At 34.5% G+C, this 25385-nt stretch overlaps 3 protein-coding genes and 2 pseudogenes across 3 annotated transcripts in view; all 5 read left to right on the forward strand.

The window, feature by feature from the left end:
• Positions 1-3773, forward strand: part of LOC137347375 (uncharacterized) — an 8059-nt pseudogene extending 4286 nt beyond the window's left edge.
• Positions 1-25385, forward strand: part of LOC137347055 (prominin-1-A-like) — a 289266-nt gene that overhangs the window by 113271 nt on the left and 150610 nt on the right. The window lies entirely within an intron of this gene.
• On the forward strand, positions 7058-8293 carry LOC137347100 (uncharacterized; annotated as a pseudogene).
• LOC137347211 (uncharacterized) lies at positions 10262-13166 on the forward strand (the record flags this gene model as incomplete). The annotated part of the gene is made up of 2 exons (XM_068011485.1): positions 10262-10599; positions 12278-13166. Coding segments are annotated over 2 exons (1227 nt in total), but the record flags the coding sequence as incomplete, so codon positions are not given.
• On the forward strand, positions 18358-21055 carry LOC137347261 (uncharacterized; the record flags this gene model as incomplete). The annotated part of the gene is made up of 2 exons (XM_068011623.1): positions 18358-18526; positions 20004-21055. Coding segments are annotated over 2 exons (1221 nt in total), but the record flags the coding sequence as incomplete, so codon positions are not given.

A 25385-nucleotide genomic window follows, 5' to 3' on the forward strand; every position in this document is an offset into this window, starting at 1 on the left:
TCTTCATCATCATCTTCTTCATCATCATCTTCTTCATCATCATCTTCTTCATCTTCATCTTCTTCATCTTCATCTTCTTCATCTTCATCTTCTTCATCTACTTCATCATCATCTTCTTCTTCATCTTCTTCATCTTCACCTTCACCTTCACCTTCTTCATCTTCTTCATCTTCATCTTCATCTTCTTCATCTTCATCTTCATCTTCTTCATCATGATCTTCTTCATCATCTTCATCTTCGTCAGCTTCATCATCTTCTTCATCATCATCTTCTTCATCTTCATCTTCATCTTCGTCATCTTCATCATCTTCATCTTCATCTTCTTCATCTTCATCTTCATCATCTTCATCTTCTTCATCTTCATCTTCATCTTCATCATCTTCATCTTCATCTTCTTCATCTTCATCATCTTCTTCATCATCTTCATCATCTTCATCTTCTTCATCTTCTTCATCATCTTCATCATCTTCATCATCCTCATCTTCATCTTCATCTTCTTGATCTTCATCTTCATCTTCATCATCTTCATCTTCTTCATCATCTTCATCTTCTTCATCATCTTCATCTTCTTCATCATCTTCATCTTCTTCATCATCTTCATCATCTTCTTCATCATCATCTTCTTCATCTTCATCTTCATCTTCTTCATCTTCATCTTCATCATCATCTTCATCATCTTCATCTTCATCATCTTCATCTTCATCTTCATCTTCTTCACCTTCACCTTCATCTTCTTCATCTTCATCATCTTCATCTTCATCTTCTTCATCTTCATCTTCTTCATCTTCTTCATCATCTTCATCATCTTCATCTTCATCTTCATCTTCTTCATCTTCTTCATCTTCTTCATCTTCTTCATCTTCTTCATCATCTTCATCTTCATCTTCATCATCTTCATCTTCATCTTCATCTTCATCTTCATCTTCTTCATCTTCTTCATCATCTTCTTCTTCTTCATCTTCCTCTTCATCTTCCTCTTCATCTTCAGCTTCATCTTCTTCATCTTCATCTCTTCATCATCATCTTCTTCATCGTCTTCATCTTCATCTTCTTCATCTTCTTCATCTTCATCATCTTCATCATCTTCATCATCTTCATCATCTTCATCTTCACCTTCATCTTCTTCATCATCTTCATCATCTTCATCATCTTCATCATCTTCATCTTCACCTTCATCTTCTTCATCATCTTCATCATCTTCATCATCTTCATCATCTTTATCTTAATCTTCTTCTTCATCTTCATCTTCATCATCTTTATCTTCTTCATCTTCTTCATCATCATCTTCTTCATCTTCGTCATCTTCATCTTCATCTTCTTCATCATCATCATCTTCATCTTCATCTTCATCTTCGTCATCTTCGTCATCTTCGTCATCTTCAACATCATCATCATCTTCATCTTGTTCATCTTGTTCATCTTGTTCATCTTCTTCATCTTCATCTTCATCTTCATCTTCATCTTCATCTTCATCATCTTCTTCATCATCTTCATCTTCTTCATCATCTTCATCTTCTTCATCTTCTTCATCTTCATCATCTTCATCATCTTCATCTTCATCATCTTCATCTTCATCTTCATCATCTTCATCTTCATCATCTTCATCTTCATCATCTTCATCTTCTTCATCTTCTTCATCTTCTTCATCTTCTTCATCTTCTTCATCTTCATCTTCTTCATCTTCATCTTCTTCATCTTCTTCATCTTCTTCATCTTCATCATCTTCATCATCTTCATCATCTTGATCTTCTTCATCTTCATCTTCACCTTCACCTTCACCTTCTTCATCTTCATCTTCTTCATCTTCATCTTCATCTTCATCTTCATCATCTTCATCTTCATCTTCATCTTCATCTTCTTCATCATCTTCATCTTCATCTTCATCTTCATCTTCATCTTCTTCATCTTCTTCATCTTCTTCATCTTCTTCATCTTCTTCATCTTCTTCTTCATCTTCATCTTCTTCATCTTCATCTTCATCTTCATCTTCATCTTCATCTTCATCTTCATCTTCATCTTCATCTTCATCTTCATCTTCATCTTCATCTTCATCTTCTTCATCTTCTTCATCTTCTTCATCTTCTTCATCTTCATCTTCTTCATCTTCTTCATCATCATCATCTTCATCTTCTTTATCTTCGTCATCTTCATCTTCATCTTTATCTTCTTCATCTTCATCATCATCATCATCTTCATCTTCATCTTCATCTTCATCTTCTTCATCTTCGTCATCATCTTCGTCATCTTCATCATCTTCTTCATCATCATCTTCTTCATCTTCATCTTCATCTTCTTCGTCATCTTCTTCGTCATCTTCGTCATCTTCATCTTCTTCATCTTCATCTTCATCTTCATCTTCATCTTCATCTTCATCATCTTCATCTTCATCTTCATCTTCATCTTCATCTTCATCTTGTTCATCTTCTTCATCTTCTTCATCTTCTTCATCTTCATCTTCATCTTCATCTTGTTCATCTTCTTCATCTTCTTCATCTTCTTCATCTTCTTCATCTTCTTCATCTTCATCTTCTTCATCTTCTTCATCTTCTTCATCTTCTTCATCTTCTTCATCTTCTTCATCTTCATCTTCTTCATCTTCATCTTCTTCATCATCATCTTCTTCATCATCATCTTCTTCATCTTCATCTTCTTCATCTTCATCTTCTTCATCTTCATCTTCTTCATCTACTTCATCATCATCTTCTTCTTCATCTTCTTCATCTTCACCTTCACCTTCACCTTCTTCATCTTCTTCATCTTCATCTTCTTCATCTTCATCTTCTTCATCATGATCTTCTTCATCATCTTCATCTTCGTCAGCTTCATCATCTTCTTCATCATCATCTTCTTCATCTTCATCTTCATCTTCGTCATCTTCATCATCTTCATCTTCATCTTCTTCATCTTCATCTTCATCATCTTCATCTTCTTCATCTTCATCTTCATCTTCATCATCTTCATCTTCATCTTCTTCATCTTCATCATCTTCTTCATCTTCTTCATCATCTTCATCTTCTTCATCTTCTTCATCATCTTCATCATCTTCATCATCCTCATCTTCATCTTCATCTTCTTGATCTTCATCTTCATCTTCATCATCTTCATCTTCTTCATCATCTTCATCTTCTTCATCATCTTCATCTTCTTCATCATCTTCATCTTCTTCATCATCTTCATCTTCTTCATCATCTTCATCTTCTTCATCATCTTCATCTTCATCATCTTCATCTTCTTCATCATCTTCATCATCTTCTTCATCATCTTCATCTTCTTCATCTTCATCTTCATCTTCTTCATCTTCATCTTCATCATCATCTTCATCATCTTCATCTTCATCATCTTCATCTTCATCTTCATCTTCTTCACCTTCACCTTCATCTTCTTCATCTTCATCATCTTCATCATCTTCATCTTCATCTTCATCTTCATCTTCTTCATCTTCGTCATCATCTTCGTCATCTTCATCATCTTCTTCATCATCATCTTCTTCATCTTCATCTTCATCTTCTTCGTCATCTTCGTCATCTTCATCTTCTTCATCTTCATCTTCATCTTCATCTTCATCTTCATCTTCATCATCTTCATCTTCATCTTCATCTTCATCTTCATCTTCATCTTGTTCATCTTCTTCATCTTCTTCATCTTCTTCATCTTCTTCATCTTCTTCATCTTCATCTTCTTCATCTTCTTCATCTTCTTCATCTTCTTCATCTTCTTCATCTTCTTCATCTTCATCTTCTTCATCTTCATCTTCTTCATCATCATCTTCTTCATCATCATCTTCTTCATCTTCATCTTCTTCATCTTCATCTTCTTCATCTTCATCTTCTTCATCTACTTCATCATCATCTTCTTCTTCATCTTCTTCATCTTCACCTTCACCTTCACCTTCTTCATCTTCTTCATCTTCATCTTCTTCATCTTCATCTTCTTCATCATGATCTTCTTCATCATCTTCATCTTCGTCAGCTTCATCATCTTCTTCATCATCATCTTCTTCATCTTCATCTTCATCTTCGTCATCTTCATCATCTTCATCTTCATCTTCTTCATCTTCATCTTCATCATCTTCATCTTCTTCATCTTCATCTTCATCTTCATCATCTTCATCTTCATCTTCTTCATCTTCATCATCTTCTTCATCTTCTTCATCATCTTCATCTTCTTCATCTTCTTCATCATCTTCATCATCTTCATCATCCTCATCTTCATCTTCATCTTCTTGATCTTCATCTTCATCTTCATCATCTTCATCTTCTTCATCATCTTCATCTTCTTCATCATCTTCATCTTCTTCATCATCTTCATCTTCTTCATCATCTTCATCTTCTTCATCATCTTCATCATCTTCTTGATCTTCATCTTCATCATCTTCATCTTCTTCATCATCTTCATCATCTTCTTCATCATCTTCATCTTCTTCATCTTCATCTTCATCTTCTTCATCTTCATCTTCATCATCATCTTCATCATCTTCATCTTCATCATCTTCATCTTCATCTTCATCTTCTTCACCTTCACCTTCATCTTCTTCATCTTCATCATCTTCATCTTCATCTTCTTCATCTTCATCTTCTTCATCTTCTTCATCATCTTCATCTTCATCTTCATCTTCATCTTCATCTTCATCTTCATCTTCTTCATCTTCTTCATCATCTTCATCTTCTTCATCATCTTCATCATCTTCATCTTCATCTTCATCTTCATCTTCATCATCTTCATCTTCATCTTCATCTTCATCTTCATCTTCTTCATCTTCTTCATCATCTTCTTCTTCTTCATCTTCCTCTTCATCTTCCTCTTCATCTTCAGCTTCATCTTCTTCATCTTCATCTCTTCATCATCATCTTCTTCATCGTCTTCATCTTCATCTTCTTCATCTTCTTCATCTTCATCATCTTCATCATCTTCATCATCTTCATCATCTTCATCTTCACCTTCATCTTCTTCATCATCTTCATCATCTTCATCATCTTCATCTTCACCTTCATCTTCTTCATCATCTTCATCATCTTCATCATCTTTATCTTAATCTTCTTCTTCATCTTCATCTTCATCATCTTCATCATCTTTATCTTCATCTTCATCTTCATCTTCATCTTCATCATCTTTATCTTCTTCATCTTCTTCATCATCATCTTCTTCATCTTCGTCATCTTCATCTTCATCTTCTTCATCATCATCATCATCATCTTCATCTTCATCTTCGTCATCTTCGTCATCTTCGTCATCTTCAACATCATCATCATCTTCATCTTGTTCATCTTGTTCATCTTGTTCATCTTCTTCATCTTCATCTTCATCTTCATCTTCATCTTCATCATCTTCTTCATCATCTTCATCTTCTTCATCATCTTCATCTTCTTCATCTTCTTCATCTTCATCATCTTCATCATCTTCATCTTCATCATCTTCATCTTCATCTTCATCTTCATCATCTTCATCTTCATCATCTTCATCATCTTCATCTTCTTCATCTTCTTCATCTTCTTCATCTTCTTCATCTTCTTCATCTTCTTCATCTTCATCTTCTTCATCTTCATCATCTTCATCATCTTCATCATCTTCATCTTCATCTTCTTCATCTTCATCTTCTTCATCTTGATCTTCTTCATCTTCACCTTCACCTTCACCTTCACCTTCTTCATCTTCATCTTCTTCATCTTCATCTTCATCTTCATCTTCTTCACCTTCACCTTCACCTTCACCTTCACCTTCACCTTCTTCATCTTCGTCTTCATCTTCTTCATCATCTTCGTCTTCATCATCTTCATCATCTTCATCTTCATCTTCTTCATCTTCTTCATCATCTTCATCATCTTCATCATCTTCATCATCATCTTCATCTTCTTCATCATCTTCATCTTCATCTTCTTCATCTTGATCTTCTTCATCTTCACCTTCACCTTCACCTTCTTCTTCATCTTCTTCATCATCTTCATCTTCAGCTTCTTCAGCTTCTTCAGCTTCATCTTCTTCATCTTCTTCATCTTCATCTTCTTCATCATCTTCATCTTCATCTTCTTCATCTTCTTCATCTTCTTCATCTTCTTCATCTTCATCTTCATCTTCATCTTCATCTTCATCTTCATCTTCTTCATCATCATCATCATCTTCATCTTCATCTTCATCTTCATCATCATCTTCTTCATCTTCATCATCTTCATCTTCATCTTCATCTTCATCTTCATCATCTTCATCTTCTTCATCTTCATCTTCATCTTCTTCATCTTCTTCATCTTCATCATCATCTTCATCATCATCTTCATCTTCTTCATCTTCTTCATCATCATCATCATCATCTTCATCTTCAACTTCATCATCTTCAACTTCATCATCTTCATCTTCATCTTCTTCATCTTCATCTTCTTCATCTTCTTCATCTTCATCTTCATCCTCTTCATCATCATCTTCATCATCTTCATCTTCATCTTCTTCATCTTCATCATCTTCATCTTCTTCATCTTCATCTTCTTCATCATCATCATCTTCATCATCTTCATCTTCTTCATCTTCTTTATCTTCATCTTCATCTTCATCTTCTTCATCTTCATCTTCATCTTCATCTTCATCTTCATCTTCATCTTCATCTTCATCTTCATCTTCGTCATCTTCATCATCTTCTTCATCTTCATCTTCATCTTCTTCGTCATCTTCTTCGTCATCTTCGTCATCTTCATCATTTTCATCTTCTTCATCTTCATCTTCATCTTCATCTTCATCTTCTTCATCTTCATCTTCTTCATCTTCATCTTCATCTTCATCTTCATCTTCTTCATCTTCATCTTCATCTTCATCTTCTTCATCTTCATCTTCATCTTCATCTTCATCTTCATCTTCATCATCTTCATCTTCATCTTCATCTTCATCTTCATCTTCATCATCTTCATCTTCATCTTCATCTTCATCTTCTTCATCTTCTTCATCTTCTTCATCTTCTTCATCTTCTTCACCTTCTTCACCTTCTTCACCTTCTTCACCTTCTTCACCTTCTTCATCTTCTTCTCCTTCACCATCACCTTCTTCATCTTCTTCTCCTTCACCATCACCTTCTTCATCTTCTTCTCCTTCACCATCACCTTCTTCATCTTCTTCTCCTTCACCATCACCTTCTTCATCTTCATCTTCATCTTCATCATCATCTTCATCTTCATCTTCATCATCTTCATCTTCTTCATCTTCATCTTCATCTTCTTCATCATCATCTTCTTCATCTTCATCTTCTTCATCTTCGTCTTCTTCATCTACTTCATCTTCACCTTCACCTTCACCTTCTTCATCTTCTTCATCTTCATCTTCATCTTCTTCATCTTCATCTTCATCTTCTTCATCATGATCTTCTTCATCATCTTCATCTTCGTCAGCTTCATCATCTTCTTCATCTTCATCTTCTTCATCTTCATCTTCATCTTCGTCATCTTCATCATCTTCATCTTCATCTTCTTCATCTTCATCATCATCTTCATCTTCATCTTCTTCATCTTCATCATCTTCATCTTCATCTTCATCTTCTTCATCTTCATCATCTTCTTCATCTTCTTCATCATCTTCATCATCTTCTTCTTCTTCTTCTTCATCTTCATCATCTTCATCATCTTCATCTTCATCTTCATCATCTTCTTCTTCTTCATCTTCATCTTCTTCATCATCATCTTCTGCATCTTCTTCATCATCTTCATCTTCTTCTTCATCCTCATCTTCATCTTCATCTTCTTGATCTTCATCTTCATCTTCATCATCTTCATCTTCTTCATCATCTTCATCTTCTTCATCATCTTCATCTTCTTCATCATCTTCATCATCTTCATCATCTTCATCTTCTTCATCATCTTCATCTTCTTCTTGATCTTCATCTTCATCATCTTCATCTTCTTCATCATCTTCATCATCTTCTTCATCATCTTCATCTTCTTCATCTTCCTCTTCATCTTCTTCATCTTCATCTTCTTCTTGATCTTCATCTTCATCTTCGTCATCTTCATCTTCTTCATCTTCATCTTCATCTTCTTCATCTTCATCTTCATCTTCTTCATCATCTTCATCTTCTTCTTCATCTTCTTCTTCTTCATCTTCATCTTCTTCTTCTTCTTCATCTTCATCTTCATCTTCATCTTCTTCATCTTCTTCATCATCATCTTCTTCATCTTCTTCATCTTCTTCATCTTCATCTTCTTCATCTTCTTCATCTTCACCTTCATCTTCATCTTCTTCATCTTCATCTTCTTCATCTTCATCTTCTTCATCTTCTTCATCTTCATCTTCTTCATCTTCTTCATCTTCATCTTCATCCTCTTCATCATCATCTTCATCATCTTCATCTTCATCATCTTCATCTTCTTCATCTTCATCTTCTTCATCATCATCATCTTCATCATCTTCATCTTCTTTATCTTCGTCATCTTCATCTTCATCTTTATCTTCTTCATCTTCATCATCATCATCTTCTTCATCTTCATCTTCATCTTCATCTTCTTCATCTTCGTCATCATCTTCGTCATCTTCATCATCTTCTTCATCATCATCTTCTTCATCATCATCTTCTTCATCTTCATCTTCTTCGTCATCATCTTCGTCATCTTCGTCATCTTCATCATCTTCATCTTCTTCATCTTCATCTTCTTCATCTTCATCTTCATCTTCATCTTCATCTTCATCTTCATCTTCATCTTCATCATCTTCATCTTCATCTTCATCTTCATCTTCATCTTCATCTTCTTCATCTTCTTCATCTTCTTCATCTTCAACATCTTCAACATCTTCAACATCTTCAACATCTTCAACATCTTCAACATCTTCAACATCTTCAACATCTTCATCTTCTTCATCTTCTTCATCTTCTTCATCTTCTTCATCTTCATCATCATCTTCATCATCTTCATCATCTTCATCTTCATCTTCTTCATCATCATCTTCTTCATCATCATCTTCTTCATCATCATCTTCTTCATCATCATCTTCTTCATCATCATCTTCTTCATCATCATCTTCTTCATCTTCATCTTCTTCATCTTCATCTTCTTCATCTTCATCTTCACCTTCACCTTCACCTTCTTCATCTTCTTCATCTTCATCTTCATCTTCTTCATCTTCATCTTCTTCATCATGATCTTCTTCATCATCTTCATCTTCGTCAGCTTCATCATCTTCTTCATCATCATCTTCTTCATCTTCATCTTCATCTTCGTCATCTTCATCATCTTCATCTTCATCTTCGTCATCTTCATCATCTTCATCTTCATCTTCTTCATCTTCATCTTCATCATCTTCATCTTCATCTTCTTCATCTTCATCATCTGCTTCATCTTCTTCATCATCTTCATCATCTTCTTCATCTTCTTCTTCATCTTCATCATCTTCATCATCTTCATCTTCATCTTCATCATCTTCTTCTTCTTCATCTTCATCTTCTTCATCATCATCTTCTGCATCTTCTTCATCATCTTCATCTTCTTCTTCATCCTCATCTTCATCTTCATCTTCTTGATCTTCATCTTCATCTTCATCTTCTTCATCTTCATCTTCATCTTCATCTTCATCTTCATCTTCATCATCTTCATCTTCTTCATCATCTTCATCTTCTTCATCATCTTCATCTTCTTCATCATCTTCATCATCTTCATCTTCTTCATCTTCTTCATCTTCATCTTCTTCTTGATCTTCATCTTCATCATCTTCATCTTCTTCATCATCTTCATCATCTTCATCATCTTCATCTTCTTCATCATCTTCATCTTCTTCATCATCTTGATCTTCTTCATCATCTTCATCATCTTCATCTTCTTCTTGATCTTCATCTTCATCATCTTCATCTTCTTCATCATCTTCATCATCTTCATCATCTTCATCTTCTTCATCATCTTCATCTTCTTCATCATCTTCATCTTCTTCATCATCTTCATCATCTTCATCTTCTTCATCATCTTCATCTTCTTCATCTTCATCTTCTTCTTGATCTTCATCTTCATCATCTTCATCTTCTTCATCATCTTCATCATCTTCTTCATCATCTTCATCTTCTTCATCTTCCTCTTCATCTTCTTCATCTTCATCTTCTTCTTGATCTTCATCTTCATCTTCGTCATCTTCATCTTCTTCATCTTCATCTTCATCTTCTTCATCTTCATCTTCATCTTCTTCATCATCTTCATCTTCATCTTCTTCATCATCTTCATCTTCATCTTCATCATCTTCATCTTCATCTTCATCTTCATCTTCTTCACCTTCACCTTCATCTTCTTCATCTTCATCATCTTCATCTTCATCTTCTTCATCTTCATCTTCTTCATCTTCTTCATCATCTTCATCTTCATCTTCATCTTCATCATCTTCATCTTCATCTTCTTCATCTTCTTCATCTTCTTCATCTTCTTCATCTTCTTCTTCATCTTCATCTTCATCTTCATCATCTTCATCTTCATCTTCATCTTCTTCATCTTCTTCATCTTCTTCATCATCTTCATCATCTTCATCATCTTCATCATCTTCATCATCTTCTTCATCTTCATCTTCATCTTCATCTTCATCTTCATCTTCATCTTCATCTTCATCTTCATCTTCATCTTCATCTTCATCTTCTTCATCTTCTTCATCTTCTTCATCATCTTCATCTTCTTCATCATCATCTTCTTCACCTTCACCTTCTTCATATTCTTCATCATCTTCATCTTCTCCTTCATCTTCTTCATCTTCTTCATCTTCATCTCTTCATCATCATCTTTTCATCTTCATCTTCTTCATCGTCTTCATCTTCATCTTCTTCATCTTCATCTTCATCATCTTCATCATCTTCTTCATCTTCACCTTCATCTTCTTCATCATCTTCATCATCTTCATCATCTTTATCTTAATCTTCTTCATCATCTTCATCATCTTCATCATCTTAATCTTCTTCATCTTCATCTTCATCATCTTTATCTTTATCTTCATCTTCATCTTCATCTTCATCATCTTCATCTTCATCTTCATCTTCATCTTCATCTTCATCATCTTTATCTTCTTCATCTTCTTCATCATCATCTTCTTCATCTTCGTCATCTTCATCTTCTTCATCATCATCATCATCATCATCATCATCATCATCATCATCATCTTCATCTTCATCATCTTCATCTTCGTCATCTTCGTCATCTTCGTCATCTTCGTCATCTTCAACATCATCATCATCTTCATCTTGTTCATCTTGTTCATCTTGTTCATCTTCTTCATCTTCATCTTCATCTTCATCTTCATCATCTTCTTCATCATCTTCATCTTCTTCATCTTCTTCATCTTCATCATCTTCATCATCTTCATCTTCATCATCTTCATCTTCATCTTCATCATCTTCATCTTCATCTTCATCATCTTCATCTTCATCTTCATCTTCATCTTCTTCATCTTCTTCATCTTCTTCATCTTCTTCATCTTCTTCATCTTCATCTTCTTCATCTTCTTCATCTTCTTCATCTTCTTCATCTTCATCTTCTTCATCTTCATCTTCTTCATCTTCTTCATCTTCATCATCTTCATCATCTTCATCTTGATCTTCTTCATCTTCATCTTCACCTTCACCTTCACCTTCACCATCATCTTCATCTTCATCTTCATCTTCATCTTCATCTTCATCTTCATCTTCATCTTCATCTTCATCTTCTTCACCTTCACCTTCACCTTCACCTTCACCTTCACCTTCACCTTCACCTTCGTCTTCACCTTCGTCTTCATCTTCATCTTCATCTTCATCTTCTTCATCATCTTCATCTTCATCATCTTCATCTTCATCTTCTTCATCTTCTTCATCTTCTTCATCATCTTCATCATCTTCATCATCTTCATCATCATCTTCATCTTCTTCATCATCTTCATCTTCTTCATCATCTTCATCTTGATCTTCTTCATCTTCACCTTCACCTTCTTCTTCATCTTCTTCATCATCTTCATCTTCATCTTCATCTTCATCTTCATCTTCAGCTTCTTCAGCTTCTTCAGCTTCATCTTCTTCATCTTCATCTTCTTCATCATCTTCATCTTCATCTTCATCTTCTTCATCTTCTTCATCTTCTTCATCTTCATCTTCATCATCATCTTCATCTTCATCTTCATCTTCATCTTCATCTTCATCTTCTTCATCATCATCATCTTCATCTTCATCTTCATCTTCATCATCATCTTCTTCATCTTCATCATCTTCATCTTCATCTTCATCATCTTCATCTTCATCTTCTTCATCTTCTTCATCTTCATCATCATCTTCATCATCATCTTCATCTTCTTCATCTTCTTCATCTTCATCTTCAACTTCATCATCTTCATCTTCATCTTCTTCATCTTCATCTTCTTCATCTTCTTCATCTTCATCTTCATCCTCTTCATCATCATCTTCATCATCTTCATCTTCATCTTCTTCATCTTCATCTTCTTCATCTTCATCATCTTCATCTTCTTCATCTTCATCTTCTTCATCATCATCATCTTCATCATCTTCATCTTCTTTATCTTCGTCATCTTCATCTTCATCTTTATCTTCTTCATCTTCATCATCATCATCTTCTTCTTCTTCTTCTTCATCTTCTTCTTCTTCATCTTCTTCTTCTTCATCTTCTTCTTCATCTTCATCTTCTTCATCTTCATCTTCATCTTCTTCGTCATCTTCTTCGTCATCTTCATCTTCATCTTCATCTTCATCTTCATCTTCATCTTCATCATCTTCATCTTCTTCATCTTCTTCATCTTCATCTTCATCTTCATCTTCATCTTCATCTTCATCTTCATCTTCATCTTCTTCATCTTCTTCATCTTCTTCATCTTCAACATCTTCAACATCTTCAACATCTTCAACATCTTCATCTTCTTCATCTTCTTCAACTTCTTCATCTTCTTCATCTTCTTCATCTTCATCTTCAACATCTTCAACATCTTCAACATCTTCATCTTCTTCAACTTCTTCATCTTCTTCATCTTCTTCATCTTCTTCATCTTCTTCATCTTCATCTCCTTCACCATCACCTTCTTCATCTTCATCTTCATCTTCATCATCATCTTCATCATCATCTTCATCATCTTCATCATCTTCATCATCTTCATCATCTTCATCTTCATCTTCTTCATCTTCATCTTCTTCTTCATCATCATCTTCTTCATCTTCATCTTCTTCATCTTCATCTTCTTCATCTTCATCTTCTTCATCTACTTCATCATCATCTTCTTCTTCATCTTCTTCATCTTCTTCATCTTCACCTTCACCTTCTTCATCTTCTTCATCTTCATCTTCTTCTTCTTCTTCTTCATCTTCTTCATCTTCTTCATCATGATCTTCTTCATCATCTTCATCTTCGTCAGCTTCATCATCTTCTTCATCATCATCTTCGTCATCTTCATCATCTTCATCTTCATCTTCTTCATCTTCATCATCTTCATCTTCATCTTCTTCATCTTCATCTTCATCATCTTCATCTTCTTCATCTTCATCATCTTCTTCATCATCTTCATCATCTTCTTCATCTTCTTCATCTTCTTCTTCATCTTCATCATCTTCATCATCTTCATCTTCATCTTCATCATCTTCTTCTTCTTCATCTTCATCTTCTTCATCATCATCTTCTGCATCTTCTTCATCATCTTCATCTTCTTCTTCATCCTCATCTTCATCTTCATCTTCTTCATCATCTTCATCATCTTCTTCATCATCTTCATCTTCTTCATCTTCCTCTTCATCTTCTTCATCTTCATCTTCTTCTTGATCTTCATCTTCATCTTCGTCATCTTCATCTTCTTCATCTTCATCTTCATCTTCTTCATCTTCATCTTCGTCATCTTCATCTTCTTCATCTTCATCTTCATCTTCTTCATCTTCATCTTCATCTTCTTCATCATCTTCATCTTCATCTTCATCTTCATCATCTTCATCTTCATCTTCATCTTCTTCACCTTCACCTTCATCTTCTTCATCTTCATCTTCATCTTCTTCATCTTCTTCATCTTCATCTTCTTCATCTTCTTCATCATCTTCATCTTCATCTTCATCATCTTCATCTTCATCTTCATCATCTTCATCTTCATCATCTTCATCTTCATCTTCTTCATCTTCTTCATCTTCTTCATCTTCTTCATCTTCTTCATCATCTTCATCTTCATCTTCTTCTTCATCTTCTTCTTCATCTTCTTCATCTTCTTCATCTTCTTCATCTTCTTCATCATCTTCATCTTCTTCATCATCTTCATCTTCTTCATCATCTTCATCTTCATCATCTTCATCATCATCTTCTTCACCTTCACCTTCTTCATATTCTTCATCATCTTCATCTTCTCCTTCATCTTCTTCATCTTCTTCATCTTCATCTTCTTCTTCATCTTCTTCATCTTCATCTTCTTCATCTTCATCTTCTTCATCATCTTCATCTTCATCTTCATGTTCATCATCTTCTTCATCTTCATCTTCTTCATCTTCATCTTCTTCATCTTCTTCTTCATCTTCATCTTCTTCATCTTCTTCATCTTCAGCTTCATCTTCTTCATCTTCATCTCTTCATCATCATCTTTTCATCTTCATCTTCTTCATCGTCTTCATCTTCATCATCTTCATCTTCATCATCTTCATCATCTTCATCATCTTCATCTTCACCTTCATCTTCACCTTCATCTTCTTCATCATCTTCATCATCTTCATCATCTTTATCTTAATCTTCTTCATCTTCATCTTCATCTTCATCATCTTCATCTTCATCTTCATCATCTTCATCTTCATCTTCATCATCTTTATCTTCATCTTCATCTTCATCTTCATCTTCATCTTCATCTTCATCATCTTCATCTTCATCATCTTCATCTTCATCTTCATCTTCATCTTCATCTTCATCTTCATCTTCATCTTCATCTTCATCATCTTTATCTTCTTCATCTTCTTCATCTTCGTCATCTTCGTCATCTTCGTCATCTTCGTCATCTTCAACATCATCATCATCTTCATCTTGTTCATCTTCTTCATCTTCTTCATCTTCATCTTCATCTTCATCTTCATCATCTTCTTCATCATCTTCATCTTCTTCATCTTCTTCATCTTCATCATCTTCATCTTCATCATCTTCATCTTCATCTTCATCTTCATCTTCATCTTCATCTTCATCTTCATCTTCATCTTCATCTTCTTCTTCATCTTCATCTTCTTCTTCATCTTCATCTTCTTCTTCATCTTCTTCATCTTCATCTTCTTCTTCATCTTCTTCATCTTCTTCATCTTCTTCATCTTCATCTTCATCTTCTTCATCTTCTTCATCTTCATCATCTTCATCTTCATCTTCATCTTCATCTTCACCTTCACCTTCACCTTCTTCATCTTCATCTTCATCTTCATCTTCATCTTCACCTTCACCTTCACCTTCACCTTCACCTTCACCTTCACCTTCACCTTCTTCATCTTCGTCTTCATCTTCGTCTTCATCTTCTTCATCATCTTCATCTTCATCATCTTCATCTTCATCTTCATCTTCTTCATCTTCTTCATCTTCTTCATCATCTTCATCATCTTCATCATCATCTTCATCTTCTTCATCATCTTCATCTTCATCTTCTTCATCTTGATCTTCTTCATCTTCACCTTCACCTTCTTCTTCATCTTCTTCATCATCTTCATCTTCATCTTCATCTTCAGCTTCTTCAGCTTCTTCAGCTTCATCTTCTTCATCTTCATATTCTTCATCATCTTCATCTTCATCTTCTTCATCTTCTTCATCTTCTTCATCTTCATCTTCTTCATCTTCATCTTCATCTTCATCTTCATCTTCATCTTCTTCATCATCATCATCATCATCATCTTCATCTTCATCTTCATCTTCATCTTCATCTTCATCATCATCATCATCTTCTTCATCTTCATCATCATCTTCTTCATCTTCATCATCTTCATCTTCATCTTCATCTTCATCATCTTCATCTTCTTCATCTTCATCTTCATCTTCATCATCATCTTCTTCATCTTCATCATCTTCATCTTCATCTTCATCATCTTCATCTTCTTCATCTTCATCTTCTTCATCTTCATCTTCTTCATCTTCATCATCATCTTCATCATCATCTTCATCTTCTTCATCTTCTTCATCTTCATCATCATCTTCATCATCTTCATCTTCAACTTCATCATCTTCATCTTCATCATCATCTTCATCATCTTCATCTTCAACTTCATCATCTTCATCTTCATCTTCTTCATCTTCATCTTCTTCATCTTCTTCATCTTCATCTTCATCCTCTTCATCATCATCTTCATCATCTTCATCTTCATCTTCTTCATCTTCTTCATCTTCATCTTCTTCATCATCATCATCTTCATCATCATCATCATCATCTTCATCTTCAACTTCATCATCTTCAACTTCATCATCTTCATCTTCATCTTCTTCATCATCTTCATCATCTTCATCATCTTCATCATCTTCATCATCTTCATCTTCATCTTCTTCATCTTCATCTTCTTCATCTTCATCTTCTTCATCATCATCTTCTTCATCATCATCTTCTTCATCTTCTTCATCTTCATCTTCTTCATCTACTTCATCATCATCTTCTTCTTCATCTTCTTCATCTTCACCTTCACCTTCACCTTCATCTTCATCTTCATCTTCTTCATCTTCATCTTCATCTTCATCTTCATCTTCATCTTCATCTTCATCTTCATCTTCTTCATCTTTTTCATCTTTTTCATCTTCAACATCTTCATCATCTTCATCATCTTCATCATCTTCATCATCTTCATCTTCATCTTCTTTATCTTCGTCATCTTCATCTTCATCTTTATCTTCTTCATCTTCATCATCATCATCTTCTTCTTCTTCTTCTTCATCTTCTTCTTCTTCATCTTCTTCTTCTTCATCTTCTTCTTCTTCATCTTCATCATCTTCATCTTCATCTTCATCTTCATCTTCATCTTCATCTTCATCATCATCTTCGTCATCTTCATCATCTTCTTCATCAACATCTTCTTCATCTTCATCTTCATCTTCTTCGTCATCTTCTTCGTCATCTTCGTCATCTTCATCTTCTTCATCTTCATCTTCATCTTCATCTTCATCTTCATCTTCATCTTCATCTTCTTCATCTTCATCTTCATCTTCATCTTCATCTTCATCTTCATCTTCATCTTCATCTTCTTCATCTTTTTCATCTTTTTCATCTTCAACATCTTCAACATCTTCAACATCTTCATCTTCTTCAACTTCTTCATCTTCTTCAACTTCTTCATCTTCTTCATCTTCTTCATCTTCTTCATCTTCATCTCCTTCACCATCACCTTCTTCATCTTCATCTTCATCTTCATCATCATCTTCATCATCTTCATCATCTTCATCATCTTCATCATCTTCATCTTCATCTTCTTCATCTTCATCTTCTTCATCTTCATCTTCTTCATCATCATCTTCTTCATCATCATCTTCTTCATCTTCTTCATCTTCATCTTCTTCATCTACTTCATCATCATCTTCTTCTTCATCTTCTTCATCTTCACCTTCACCTTCACCTTCTTCATCTTCTTCATCTTCATCTTCATCTTCTTCATCTTCATCTTCTTCATCATGATCTTCTTCATCATCTTCATCTTCGTCAGCTTCATCATCTTCTTCATCATCATCTTCTTCATCTTCATCTTCATCTTCGTCATCTTCATCATCTTCATCTTCATCTTCATCTTCTTCATCTTCATCTTCATCTTCATCATCTTCATCATCTTCATCTTCATCTTCTTCATCTTCATCTTCATCTTCATCTTCATCTTCATCTTCATCATCTTCTTCATCTTCTTCATCATCTTCATCATCTTCTTCATCTTCTTCATCTTCATCATCTTCGTCATCTTCTTCTTCTTCATCTTCATCTTCTTCATCATCATCTTCTGCATCTTCTTCATCATCTTCATCTTCTTCCTCATCCTCATCTTCATCTTCATCTTCTTGATCTTCATCTTCATCTTCATCATCTTCATCTTCTTCATCATCTTCATCTTCTTCATCATCTTCATCATCTTCATCATCTTCATCATCTTCATCTTCTTCATCTTCTTCATCTTCTTCATCTTCATCTTCTTCTTGATCTTCATCTTCATCATCTTCATCTTCTTCATCATCTTCATCATCTTCTTCATCATCTTCATCTTCTTCATCTTCCTCTTCATCTTCTTCATCTTCATCATCTTCATCTTCATCTTCTTCTTCATCTTCATCTTCATCTTCGTCATCTTCATCTTCATCTTCTTCTTCATCTTCATCTTCATCTTCATCATCTTCATCTTCATCTTCATCTTCTTCACCTTCACCTTCACCTTCATCTTCTTCATCTTCATCTTCTTCATCTTCTTCATCTTCATCTTCTTCATCTTCATCTTCATCTTCTTCATCATCTTCATCATCTTCATCATCTTCATCATCTTCATCTTCTTCATCTTCTTCATCTTCATCATCTTCATCTTCATCTTCATCTTCTTCATCTTCTTCATCTTCTTCATCTTCTTCATCTTCTTCATCTTCTTCATCTTCATCTTCTTCATCATCATCTTCTTCACCTTCTCCATATTCTTCATCATCTTCATCTTCTCCTTCATCTTCTTCATCTTCTTCATCTTCATCTTCTTCTTCATCTTCATCTTCATCTTCATCATCTTCTTCATCTTCATCTTCTTCATCTTCATCTTCTTCATCTTCTTCTTCATCTTCATCTTCTTCATCTTCAGCTTCATCTTCTTCATCTTCATCTCTTCATCATCATCTTTTCATCTTCATCTTCTTCATCGTCTTCATCTTCTTCATCTTCATCTTCATCTTCATCATCTTCATCATCTTCATCTTCACCTTCATCTTCTTCATCATCTTCATCATCTTCATCATCTTTATCTTAATCTTCTTCATCTTCATCTTCATCTTCATCATCTTCATCATCTTCATCATCTTTATCTTCATCTTCATCTTCATCTTCATCTTCATCATCTTTATCTTCTTCATCTTCTTCATCATCATCTTCTTCATCTTCGTCATCTTCATCTTCATCTTCTTCATCATCATCGTCATCGTCATCGTCATCGTCATCGTCATCGTCATCGTCATCGTCATCTTCGTCATCTTCGTCATCTTCAACATCATCATCTTGTTCATCTTCATCTTCATCTTCATCATCTTCTTCATCATCTTCATCTTCGTCATCTTCGTCATCTTCGTCATCTTCAACATCATCATCTTGTTCATCTTGTTCATCTTCATCTTCATCATCTTCTTCATCATCTTCTTCATCATCTTCATCTTCTTCATCTTCTTCATCTTCATCATCTTCATCATCTTCATCATCTTCATCTTCATCATCTTCATCATCTTCATCATCTTCATCTTCATCATCTTCATCATCTTCATCTTCATCTTCATCATCTTCATCTTCATCTTCATCATCTTCATCTTCATCTTCATCTTCTTCATCTTCATCTTCATCTTCATCTTCATCTTCATCTTCATCTTCATCTTCATCTTCATCTTCATCTTCATCTTCATCTTCATCTTCATCTTCATCTTCTTCATCTTCATCTTCATCTTCTTCATCATCTTCATCATCTTCATCTTCATCTTCTTCATCTTGATCTTCTTCATCTTCACCTTCACCTTCACCTTCTTCATCTTCATCTTCTTCATCTTCATCTTCATCTTCATCTTCATCTTCTTCACCTTCACCTTCACCTTCACCTTCACCTTCACCTTCACCTTCTTCATCTTCGTCTTCATCTTCGTCTTCATCTTCTTCATCATCTTCATCTTCATCTTCATCTTCATCTTCATCATCTTCATCTTCATCTTCATCATCTTCATCTTCATCTTCTTCATCTTCTTCATCTTCTTCATCTTCTTCATCTTCTTCATCATCTTCATCATCTTCATCATCATCTTCATCATCTTCATCTTCATCTTCTTCATCTTGATCTTCTTCATCTTCACCTTCACCTTCACCTTCTTCTTCATCTTCTTCATCATCTTCATCTTCAGCTTCTTCAGCTTCTTCAGCTTCATCTTCTTCATCTTCTTCATCATCTTCTTCATCTTCATCTTCATCTTCATCTTCATCTTCATCTTCATCTTCATCTTCATCTTCATCTTCATCTTCATCTTCATCTTCATCTTCATCATCTTCATCTTCTTCATCATCATCTTCTTCATCTTCATCATCTTCATCTTCATCTTCTTCATCATCATCGTCATCTTCATCTTCATCTTCATCTTCTTCATCTTCATCTTCTTCATCTTCATCTTCATCTTCATCTTCATCTTCTTCATCTTCATCATCATCTTCTTCATCATCTTCATCTTCTTCATCTTCTTCATCTTCATCATCATCTTCTTCATCTTCATCATCATCTTCATCATCTTCATCTTCATCTTCATCATCTTCATCTTCATCTTCTTCATCATCACCTTCTTCATCTTCATCATCTTCATCTTCTTCATCTTCATTTTCTTCATCTTCTTCATCTTTTTCATCATCATCTTCATCATCTTCATCTTCATCTTCATCTTCTTCATCTTCATCATCTTCATCTTCATCTTCATCATCTTCATCTTCATCTTCTTCATCTTCATCTTCTTCATCTTCATCTTCATCTTCATCATCTTCTTCATCATCTTCATCATCTTCATCATCTTCATCTTCATCTTCTTCTTCTTCATCTTCTTCATCTTCTTCATCTTCTTCATCATCTTCATCATCTTCATCATCTTCATCTTCATCATCTTCATCTTCATCTTCTTCATCTTCATCTTCTTCAACATCTTCATCATCTTCTTCATCATCTTCATCATCTTCATCTTCATCTTCATCTTCATCTTCATCTTCATCATCATCTTCTTCATCTTCTTCATCATCTTCATCATCTTCATCATCTTCATCTTCATCATCATCTTCATCTTCATCTTCTTCATCTTCATCTTCATCTTCTTCATCTTCTTCATCTTCTTCATCATCTTCATCATCTTCATCTTCATCTTCTTCATCTTCATCTTCTTCAACATCTTCATCATCTTCTTCATCTTCTTCATCATCTTCATCATCTTCATCTTCATCTTCATCTTCATCATCTTCATCTTCACCTTCACCTTCACCTTCACCTTCACCTTCTTCATCTTCATCTTCTTCATCTTCTTCATCTTCATCTTCAGCTTCTTCATCTTCATCTTCACCTTCTTCATCATCTTCTTCATCTTCATCTTCATCTTCATCATCTTCATCTTCATCTTCATCTTCTTCATCATCATCTTCTTCATCATCATCTTCTTCGTCATCTTTATCTTCGTCATCTTCATCTTCATCATCATCTTCTTCATCATCTTCATCTTCTTCATCTTCTTCACCATCACCTTCTTCATCTTCATCTTCATCTTCATCATCATCTTCATCATTTTCATCATCTTCGTCATCTTCGTCATCTTCGTCATCTTCATCTTCTTCATCTTCTTCTTCATCTTCATCTTCTTCTTCATCTTCATCTTCTTCATCTTCTTCATCTACTTCATCTTCTTCATCTACTTCATCATCATCTTCTTCTTCATCTTCATCTTCTTCATCTACTTCATCATCATCTTCTTCTTCATCTTCATCTTCACCTTCACCTTCACCTTCTTCATCTTCATCTTCTTCATCTTCATCTTCATCTTCATCTTCATCATTTTCATCTTCATCTTCTTCATCTTCTTCATCTTCATCTTCATCTTCATCTTCATCTTCATCTTCATCTTCATCTTCATCTTCATCTTCTTCATCATCATCTTCTTCATCATCATCTTCTTCATCTTCTTCTTCTTCTTCATCTTCATCTTCATCTTCATCTTCATCATCATCATCATCATCTTCTTCATCATCATCGTCTTCATCATCATCGTCTTCATCTTCTTCATCTTCATCTTCTTCATCTTCTTCATCTTCACCTTCATCTTCATCTTCTTCATCTTCATCTTCTTCATCATCTTCTTCATCATCATCTTCTTCATCATCATCTTCTTCATCTTCTTCATCTTCATCTTCTTCATCATCTTCATCTTCATCTTCATCTTCATCTTCATCTTCTTCATCATCTTCTTCATCATCTTCATCATCATCATCTTCTTCATCATCATCTTCTTCATCTTCTTCATCTTCTTCTTCATCTTCTTCATCTTCATCTTCATCTTCTTCATCATCTTCTTCATCATCTTTATCTTCGTCATCTTCATCTTCATCTTCTTCATCTTCATCTTCATCTTCATCTTCATCTTCTTCATCATCTTCATCTTCTTCATCTTCATCTTCTTCACCATCACCTTCTTCATCTTCATCTTCATCTTCATCATGATCTTCATCATCTTCATCGTCTTCATCTTCATCTTCATCTTCATCTTCTTCATCTTCATCTTCATCTTCATCTTCATCTTCATCTTCATCTTCTTCATCTTCATCTTCATCTTCTTCATCGTCATCTTCATCGTCATCTTCTTCATCGTCATCTTCTTCATCATCTGCTTCTTCATCTTCATCTTCTTCATCTTCTTCATCTACTTCATCTTCATCTTCATCTTCTTCATCTTCATCTTCACCTTCACCTTCTTCACCTTCACCTTCTTCATCTTCATCTTCTTCATCTTCTTCATCTTCTTCTTCATCTTCTTCATCTTCATCTTCTTCATCTTCATCTTCATCTTCATCTTCTTCATCATCATCTTCTTCATCTTCTTCATCTTCACCTTCATCTTCATCTTCTTCATCTTCTTCACCTTCACCTTCTTCACCTTCTTCACCTTCTTCACCTTCTTCATCTTCTTCATCTTCATCTTCATCTTCATCTTCATCTTCATCATCTTCATCTTCATCTTCATCTTCTTCATCTTCATCTTCATCTTCATCTTCATCTTCATCTTCATCATCATCTTCTTCATCATCTTCATCTTCTTCATCTTCTTCACCATCACCTTCTTCATCTTCATCTTCATCTTCATCATCTTCATCTTCTTCATCTTCTTCATCTTCATCTTCTTCATCTTCATCTTCATCTTCTTCATCATCATCTTCTTCATCTTCATCTTCTTCATCTTCATCTTCTTCATCTTCATCTTCTTCATCATCTTCTTCATCTTCATCTTCTTCATCTACTTCATCATCATCTTCATCTTCTTCATCTTCATCTTCACCTTCACCTTCTTCATCTTCTTCTTCATCTTCATCTTCATCATCTTCATCATTTTCATCTTCATCTTCTTCTTCTTCTTCTTCTTCTTCATCTTCATCTTCATCTTCTTCATCATCATCTTCTTCATCATCATCTTCTTCATCTTCATCATCTTCTTCATCTTCTTCTTCTTCATCTTCATCTTCATCTTCATCTTCTTCATCTTCTCCATCTTCTTCATCATCAACTTCTTCATCTTCTTCATCTTCATCTTCTTCATCTTCACCTTCATCTTCACCTTCATCTTCATCTTCATCTTCATCTTCATCTTCATCTTCATCTTCATCTTCTTCATCTTCTTCATCTTCTTCTTCATCATCATCTTCTTCATCATCATCTTCTTCATCATCATCTTCTTCATCTTCTTCATCTTCTTCATCTTCATCTTCATCTTCATCTTCATCATTTTCATCTTCATCTTCATCATCATCTTCATCTTCATCTTCATCTTCATCTTCATCTTCTTCATCATCTTCATCATCATCATCTTCTTCATCATCATCTTCTTCATCTTCATCTTCATCTTCTTCATCATCATCTTCATCATCTTCATCATCTTTATCTTCGTCATCTTCATCTTCTTCATCTTCATCTTCATCTTCATCATCATCTTCTTCATCACCTTCATCTTCTTCATCTTCATCTTCTTCACCATCACCTTCTTCATCTTCATCTTCATCTTCATCATGATCTTCATCTTCTTCATCTTCTTCATCTTCATCTTCATCTCATCTTCTTCATCTTCATCTTCATCTTCTTCATCTTAATCTTCTTCATCATCATCTTCTTCATCTTCATCTTCTTCATCTTCATCTTCTTCATCGTCATCTTCTTCATCTACTTCATCATCATCTTCTTCATCTTCATCTTCTTCATCTTCTTCATCTACTTCATCATCATCTTCATCTTCTTCATCTTCATCTTCACCTTCACCTTCTTCACCTTCACCTTCTTCATCTTCATCTTCATCTTCATCATTTTCATCTTCATCTTCTTCATCTTCTTCATCTTCTTCATCTTCTTCTTCTTCTTCATCTTCATCTTCATCTTCTTCATCATCATCTTCTTCATCATCATCTTCTTCATCTTCTTCATCTTCACCTTCATCTTCACCTTCATCTTCATCTTCTTCATCTTCATCTTCTTCATCTTCATCTTCATCCTCTTCATCTTCATCTTCATCTTCATCTTCATCTTCATCTTCATCTTCATCTTCATCTTCTTCATCTTCATCTTCTTCATCTTCATCTTCTGCATCATCATCATCTTCTTTATCTTCGTCATCTTCATCTTCATCTTCTTCATCTTCTTCATCTGCATCATCTTCATCATCATCATCTTCTTCATCTTCATCATCTTCATCTTCATCTTCATCTTCTTCATCTTCATCTTCTTCATCTTCATCTTCATCTTCATCTTCATCTTCATCTTCATCTTCATCTTCATCTTCTTCATCATCTTGATCTTCGTCGTCTTCATCATCATCTTCTTCATCTTCATCTTCTTCTTCATCTTCGTCATCTTCTTCATCTTCATCATCTTCATCTTCATCATCTTCATCTTCATCTTCATCTTCATCTTCTTCATCTTCGTCTTCATCTTCTTCATCTTCATCTTCGTCTTCATCTTCTTCATCTTCATCTTCTTCATCATCATCGTCGTCTTCATCTTCTTCATCTTCATCATCTTCATCTTCATCTTCATTTTCTTCATCTTCATCTTCTTCATCATCATCTTCTTCATCATCTTCATCATCTTCATCTTCATCATCTTCATCATCATCTTCATCATCTTCACCTTCAACTTCATCATCTTCATCTTCATCTTCATCTTCTTCATCATCATCTTCTTCATCTTCATCATCTTCATCTTCTTCATCTTCATCTTCTTCATCGTCATCTTCTTCATCTTCTTCATCTTTTTCATCATCATCTTCTTCTTCATCTTCATCTTCTTCATCTTCATCTTCTTCATCTTTGTCATCTTCATCTTCTTCATCTTCATCTTCTTCATCTTCATCATCTTCATCTTCATCTTCTTCATCTTCTTCATCTTCATCATCTTCATCTTCATCTTCTTCATCTTCATCTTCACCTTCTTCATCTTCGTCTTCGTCTTCATCTTCATCTTCTTCATCTTCATCTTCTTCATCATCTTCATTTTCATCTTCTTCATCATCATCTTCTTCATCATC

This window comes from Heterodontus francisci, chromosome 1, assembly GCF_036365525.1.
Source record: "Heterodontus francisci isolate sHetFra1 chromosome 1, sHetFra1.hap1, whole genome shotgun sequence".
Lineage (NCBI taxonomy): Eukaryota > Metazoa > Chordata > Chondrichthyes > Heterodontiformes > Heterodontidae > Heterodontus > Heterodontus francisci.